At 39.6% G+C, this 7888-nt stretch overlaps 1 protein-coding gene across 1 annotated transcript; it reads left to right on the top strand.

Moving 5' to 3' along the window:
* The first annotated feature begins 500 nt into the window (after positions 1–500).
* LOC139867111 (ribulose bisphosphate carboxylase small subunit, chloroplastic) lies at positions 501–1769 on the top strand. The gene is made up of 3 exons (XM_071855443.1): positions 501–720; positions 884–1018; positions 1402–1769. Exons 1-3 carry the CDS (start codon positions 715–717, stop codon positions 1630–1632), a joined length of 372 nt encoding a protein of 123 aa, XP_071711544.1. The 5' UTR covers positions 501–714; the 3' UTR covers positions 1633–1769.
* Positions 1770–7888: the final 6119 nt, after the last annotated feature.

Raw genomic sequence — 7888 nt, 5'->3', positions numbered from 1 at the left:
ATTGAGTTTGATGGGTTAAAAATGATGGGTTTTGATGTGTTTATATAGAAAAGAATATAAATAATTTAAATAAAAAAAACAAAAACAAAATTAAAATCATTAAAATACGCGGATCAATCAGAAACCCTGACGCATTTTTTTTTCGTGAAAAAGTTGACTGACGCCCCTCCCGCGTCAGCCGTAACGCCCCACTAGGGGCGTCAGGGGGCGTCACCCACTGCCAGCGCGTCTGACGGGACCCCTCTGACGCCGCGTTAAAAATGGTCTAATGCAAATATATTTTCGTGAGAGAGACACGTGTCAAATGTACATTACTTAAATAATCTTATCTCATCTTCTAATGGAGAGAGAGACATTTGAGGGTGAGTGTAAATGAACCACAACATGCAACGGCCATAATCGCTAGAAGTTAAGATTAATTTGTTTCTGTTCATTGGATAGCAAGTTGCTGACCAATTGCCCCATATAACAACCATTATATATAGAGCTATGAATACTAAATTCACTCATCGAATTTGCAAAGGCTAATCTTAAAGCAAAAGTACTAAAATGGCATCCATTTCTTCCTCAGCCGTTGCAACCGTCACAAGGACCACCTCCGCTCAAGCTAGCTTGGCCGCTCCATTCACCGGCCTTTAGGCCAACACCTTCCCTGTTACCAAGAAGTCTAACGACTTCTCAACCCTTCCCACGAACGGCGGAAGAGTGCAATGCATGAAGGTATATATATATATATATATCTAACATTTTTTATACAATAATTGTTATACTTCAAAGCTATACAGTTATTATATGGAGTATAATTACTCTGTTTAATAGAACAGAGTTATTAAATTAAAGTGTTTTACAATATCAAATTTTTTTTGTTTTGATGTATGTTTAGGTGTGGCCACCATTGGGTTTGAAGAAGTTCGAGACCCTTTCATATCTACCACCTCTTTCTAATGAAGCTTTAGCCAAGGAAGTCGACTACTTGCTCCGTAACAAATGGGTTCCCTGTTTGGAATTCGAGTTGGAGGTCTATTTCTAAGAAATAAAGTATATTCCGAGTAGAAGATGTGCAATATAATTTAATCTTATTACATTTCGATTTTCATATAGTTCAAATTAACAAATATACATATCTGCCTTATGTGTATCATTTCTTGTACATATGCGGAATGTTTGAATTGTTAGGGCAATAAGCCCACAATAGGACACTTAGGTATTAATGCATAAATAATTTATGATTATCTTGTAAAAATGCCTATTATTGGCTAGCAAGTTTTTTAGTCTCCAATACTCAAAAATCATAATCACTTTTTATCATCCACATTCATATTTTTATAAGTGACTAACAAAAACTATTAATTTTATTATTTTATTTTTTTGCTTGACATAATTTTTTTTTGTTTTTTATAGCACGGTTTCGTGTACCGTGAGCACGGTAACACCCCCGGATACTATGATGGTAGATACTGGACAATGTGGAAGTTGCCTATGTTCGGGTGCACCGACTCTGCTCAGGTGTTGGCTGAGGTTGCTGAGTGCAAGAAGGAGTACCCCCAGGCTTTCATCCGTGTCATCGGATTTGACAACGTTCGTCAAGTGCAATGCATCAGTTTCATCGTTTCTAAACCAGCTGGCTACTAAGCAAGTACCGATAAATTTTTCGATCTAACCTAACCACCTTATAATGGGCGGGTCGGGTTCGTTTGAATGTTTAGGGTTCTAGCTTCTCTAATTTATTTTTCAATATGGAATATATCAATTTGTTGAAGTTCTGTTTATTCTCTGTCGTTTGCTAGATTCAATGAGATGGATAAGGATAACATATATAAAAATAATCATTTGTCTTAAAATTTATTTAATAGTGCACCCTATGGTCATTGACATACATATTACATCAAACTTGAGACTTAATACTGCATATAATAATATACATGTTATTGGGCTTTTCCATGATTAAGCCTATGAGCCTTCTTTACAACGCCCAAATTTTGTCTATAAATAGAGGGGTTTCCACTCATTTGGAATTCATTGAAGATCAACCACTTTCTATGAATTTTTTTTTTAACTAGTAATTATTTTTGACATGTTTACAGAACTGGAAAAATTAAAATGGGTTTTACAAATCTAGTAAAACCGGTGTTTGAAACACCGGGTTGCAACTTTTCACCCCAAACCGGTGTTTCAAACGCCGGTTTGGGTACACTTTTTCCGAATTGTCCCACGATCAGATGCTTTTACGCCACCCGTTTCCACCCTTGTCGTTGGATGTCTGACGAAATGACAAAAAGTACCCAAACCGGCATTTGAAACACCGGTTTGGGGTGAAAAGTTGCAACCCGGTGTACTAGATTTGTAAAGCCCATTTTAATTTTTCTAGTTCTGTAAATAGTGCTTCAATTATTACTATTTCAAAAAAAAATTCCACTTTCTATGTCACACACACTTTCTCTCTCTAGACATCATCTCTCAAATTGCTAGCCATAAGGTCGATGTCCATCAAGTCGCTAGACATCAAGCCTCAAGCCTTAATTCTTCATCCTTCAACTAGCATAACATCATATCGAATGACTTCAGGACACATGACTTCAGGACACATGACTACAAGACACATGACTACAAGACACATAACTTCATGACACAAGACATTGCATGACGCATGACGCATGATGCATGACGCATGACATACTTTCTCATGCATGACACAATACATATTTTCTCATGCTTGACATAGGAAATATACACATAAGCCCCACCTTGAATTGATTCTAAGCCAACCCATTGAGATCTTCATCTCTAACTGGGTTATTCACGATAACCAGACCGGAGTGTGAACAATCAATATCTTTCCGGAAGAAAACACCCATTTTTGGAGTCCTAGATTGACTTAAGCCACTCCATAATTTTAGACCAAGAGTAATAGTCAATTAGCCATCCACTCGAAAATACGTATGAACACTATTAAATTTTATACCAAACATGTATATTTCATTTCTTATGTGAATTGGTACAATTCAATTTGTACACACTATTTTTTTTTTTTTTTGAAAGGCAAAATAATTTTATTAATATATAAATATATGTACATTATACATCCCCGAAAAGTAACAAACATCCAACGATTATAACTACTAGACAAATGGAATAAAAAACCGACTATAAGTAAAACCCCCAGGAGAGGGGACTCAACGAATCGAGTAGGGACACGAAGTAGTACACAGTGCTGATCGAGCAGCGACAAAGCATAAACTCCAAGGCCCGTTTAACCCCTGAAGATCTTGCCTTATAGAAGGTTAGCCACGAGAAGCATAGGGGATGCTGTGGGGTATTAGCCAATGCCCACTCTTGATGTAACAACGCAATACGAGCTCGGATTAATGAGCCATTGTGACCATTGAATTTGAGCTTTCTTTATTCGACCCGAAATCCATTTAAAGGATGAAAGTTGGATATCCGCTAGAATTGAATGTATGTCCCAGATTTGGTTTTGAAAGATTTTTAGGTTGCGATATCTCCAAATAGAATAACCGCAGACCCACTTGGTGGCTTCCCATATTTTTGAACCTATCGATGAGAGACTGGAGCTGCAGCTACTTGAAAATAAATCCGCGACGTTTAGTTCTGCCGGGGGAGAAAAATTCCACCATTTGTAAAAATCCAACCATATAGCTTTAACCTGGGGGCATGTGGCAAGAATATGTTCGGTTGTCTCGGACGAGTCTTGGCAGATATTGCAAAGAACCGAACCGAGGTCTAAACCACGTTTGTCAAGTTCGAGTTTAACTGGAAGTCGATGAAGTTTTGCTCGCCAAACGAAAAGTTCAACTTTTAATGGGACAGATCTGTTGCGTTTTGTAGGTGGTTTTACAGTTGAAGGTTGGAGACGAAGCATGTCTAAGTTTGCCGAAACTTGTTTGGTGAAAGAGTTATCCGAATCTGTTAGGGTGCAAAGCCACGAGTCTTCGGTAACGTTATTAGTATTCTGAAGTGGAGTAAAGTTCTCGATCAAACTTGATAGCTCCTCCATATCGCTAGCGCTTCTGCCCCTTGGAGAATGGAGCCAACTGCCATTGAATGAAAAGGATGACCCAGCTAAGTCCACCCGATCGAAGACGGTGCAACTTTTATCAGTATCAAGTGCAAATAATCGGGGGTATTTTTCTTTCAGAATGAAGCTCCCAAGCCAACGGTCGTGCCAAAAAGCTGTGCGTTTTCCATCTTTTAGAAACCTGCAAAAAATATGCGAAAAATCCCATCCAGCTTTCTCGAAATCCTTAGTGATATTGATGATGTTAAACCAAGTGGCACCGAGTTTCTTAAACCTGCAAAAGTCGTTAGTGACAAGCCCACCGTCCCTACTGTAAATACTAGAAATTACTTTAGTCCAAAGTGAGCAAGGTTCCGATTTGAACCGCCACCACCATTTTCCTAGCAAGGCTAGGTTTTTGGCGGAAAGCGATCCAATGTCTAAACCTCCCGAGTCGTAAGGTAGTAAAGTGTCATCCCATTTAACCCAACATATTTTCTTACCCGACCCGGACCCGCCCCAGAAAAAATTACAACGAAGCGATTCAAGTTGTTTTAAGATAGAGGACGGGGCTTTGAAGAGTGAAAAGTAATAAAGTGGAAGACTAGAGAGGACGGATTTTACCAATGTGAGCCGACCTCCGAAAGATAAAGTTTTTGATTTCCACTCCACGAGTCGTTTTTTGAATTTGTCCACCACCGGAAGCCAATGAGTGGGTTTGTTCATCTTAACTCCTATGGGTAAACCTAAGTAGGTAAAAGGAAAATCACCCGCTTTACATCCGATTCTTAGAGCTATACTTTCCAAGTCCCCATTCGAAACACCAACACCGAATAGATTGCTTTTATGGAAGTTAACTTTTAGACCCGAGAGATCTTCAAAGCACTTGAGAATTTTCATGGTGTTCAATATGTTGTGACGGGACCACTCACCAAAAAAGATGGTATCGTCGGCGTATTGTAAGTGCGAAATTATGACTTTTTCTTTACCGACTTCTATCCCTTTGAAATGCCCCGACAACATGGCACGCTTTACAAGGAGGTTTAAACCTTCCGCCGCAATTATGAATAAAAAGGGGGAGAGTGGGTCACCTTGCCTAACACCTCGTTCCGGGGTGAATTCACGGGTTGGGGATCCGTTAACGAGAATGGATATTGAGGCGGAGCTAAGGCATGCGAAGATCCATTTTTTCCATCTATTACCGAACCCGATATTCTCCATGGTTTCCATCAAGAAGTCCCATTTTAGGCAATCAAAAGCCTTTTCGAAATCTACCTTGAAAATGAAACCTTTTCTTTTTTGTCGTTTGAGTTCATCGATAGTTTCGTTTGCGATGAGAACCCCATCGAGAATAAATCTTCCTTTCAAGAATCCACTTTGTTCGGAACCTACGAGTTTATGGATAACCTTTTCGAGTCTCTTTGAAAGAACTTTTGCCACAATTTTATAGTAAGACCCGATAAGGCTAATGGGGCGAAAGTCACTGGGGGTTAGCGGGTTATGTTTTTTGGGGATGAGTGTGGTAAAGGAAGCATTACACCCCTTGGAGAATTCCATATTTGACCAAAACCAGTTGAAAGCGTTAACTACATCATTCTTCACTAACCACCAATATTTTTTGTAGAATTTCAAATTGAAACCGTCCGGACCGGGTGCTTTAGAGCTACTACAACAACGAATTGCCTCCCAAATCTCGGATTCACTAAAGGGGTTTTCGAGCATCTCATTATCATTGTCGTTTAAGATCTTTGATTGAAGGTTGAATGAGCATGAAGAATCATTATTAGCTTTGAAGATGTTCGAGTAATGGTTGAAGATTTCATCTTTAATTGCGTTTGGTTCCTCCGACCAACAACCATTAATTGAAATGCCGAAAATATTATTTTTCGTGTTTCTCCTTTTGACGTAATTGTGGAAGAACTTTGAGTTTTCGTCTCCCTCAAGGGACCATTTGATGCGGGCTTTTTGTTTAAGCATTTTACATTTGATTTTCTCTTTTTCAATCCATGCTTTACGTTCGTTCAACCACGTATCCCTCTCGGTTTGAGATAAAATTCTGATCTGAGCATTCTTTTCCCACTCGCTAACCGAATCTGCTAGTTCTTGGATCTCGATATCGAGTTTACCAAAGTTTGTTTTGCTCCAATCGTTGAGTGCTTTTTTCACGTTTTTTAGCTTATTTCGAAGTATGCAATCACCACGGTTACCACCGACATGTAAATTCCATGCATTTGAAATGACTTCCACCGAACCCTTATCATCGAGCCAAGCGTTGAATACTCTAATTGGCTTTGGGCCAAAGTCGATGATTCGGTCTCGGAGAATTATTGGGCAATGGTCGGAGGTGAATCTATCCAAGGTGTTTGCGAAAAGAGTTGGCCAGATATTATGAAACTTGCTGGAGACAAGGAAACGATCTAACTTACTGAATTTTAAACCGTCTCCGCTGATTCTCGTGAACTTTTGGCCGCCAAGAGGTATTTCAATTAAACAGCACTTATTGATGAAATCGTTGAACATATCCGACCAGGGTTTGTTGAAGTCGCAATTTAATCTTTCGTCTAAACCTCTAACCTCGTTAAAATCCCCGCAAAGTAACCAAGGCATGTCTTTAAAGTTGAGAAGATTTTCTAAACTTTCCCACATTAGTTTCTTCTTGGCGGTGTTATGTGGTCCGTAGACATTGACAAAAGCTATTTCTTCATCGATACCTTTCCAATGTCCTTTGATAGTTAAAAAGAATTCGCCTTCGATCGCTTGATTGACATTAAAAACATCAGTGTTCCAGACTAACAACATCCCACCCGAGAAACCTACTGCATGTTTTTGTATGTACTTGAAGTTTTCAGAACCCCAAAAATTCTCTATTACTTTGTCTTCGATCTCACCACACTTGGTTTCCTGGAGTGCTAGCACCTGTGGTTTTTCTTGTCTACAGAGTTTTTGAATCCAATCCTTTCGATCATCCTGTCCAATACCACGAATGTTAAGAGATAAGATATTCATTATGAAAACAATGACTTACCGAGGGTTGGAGGTAGATCAACAATGTTGATCCGCTTTCCAACGAATGCCGATCTCTTTTTCGAGCTCTTTATGGTTGAGGCTGCCGATGGATCCCGAAGAGTTACCTTTCCTGGAACGAGAGAGACCATTGGAAGAAGCTTCATTGATGTGTTTCGATGATGTGTTTTTATCTTTCAATTTCTTTCGATTGTTGGTAGGGAGTTTCTTGATAGAGTTGAAAGCATCTGAGAGCTTTTGGAGATCAAGGTCAATAATTGGTGATTGGTTTGATGCAGCGTTGGTTGCCAAAACAGTGTCAGTGTTTAAGTTATGCTCGGGGTTGGGATTAGGGATTGTTGGGTTAACTGAGTTTGGATCGGGGATAGGTTCGGCAGTTGAAATGGGATTGTGAATATCATTACTGGGATTAGCTGCGGGTTGATCCGGGATATTAATAATGGGTTGGGTAGACTTTGGTGTAATAATGGGCTCAGGAATTGGGCTAGAGGGTTGATGAGGTGAATTGGGTTTAGGGGGAGTAATGGGCCTGGAGGTATTGATTGGGCTCGTCACCGTGTTAAAAATAGTTGAAGGGTCAGGGGTATTTTGGTTACCGTTATTCTCGACATTAATGAAGGTATCGGGAACATGAGGGGATTTATTGCTCTGTGAAAAAATCTTGTTAGTTTCGAGGCGTTTTGATTCGGAAGACAAACCGTTTGTTCCACCTTTATTGTGCTTTGTTTCGACCGGTGCCGGAGTATGACTGTTGCAATCAGAAAAAGAACCATGACCTTCAATGTTGACGTTATCGGAATCTGGATTTAGGGGCGGAAAGGAATCATTCACCGATTTTATCCCATCATC

This window comes from Rutidosis leptorrhynchoides, chromosome 9 (genome assembly GCF_046630445.1).
Source record: "Rutidosis leptorrhynchoides isolate AG116_Rl617_1_P2 chromosome 9, CSIRO_AGI_Rlap_v1, whole genome shotgun sequence".
Taxonomy (NCBI): domain Eukaryota; kingdom Viridiplantae; phylum Streptophyta; class Magnoliopsida; order Asterales; family Asteraceae; genus Rutidosis; species Rutidosis leptorrhynchoides.
This window is presented reverse-complemented; position numbering and strand designations above follow the sequence as displayed.

Excerpts from the sequence above, each read along its gene's own strand:
- LOC139867111 (XM_071855443.1), top strand. Across the intron at positions 1,019-1,401 it reads GTTTGGAATTCGAGTTGGAG|CACGGTTTCGTGTACCGTGA; the intron begins GTCTATTTCTAA and ends TGTTTTTTATAG.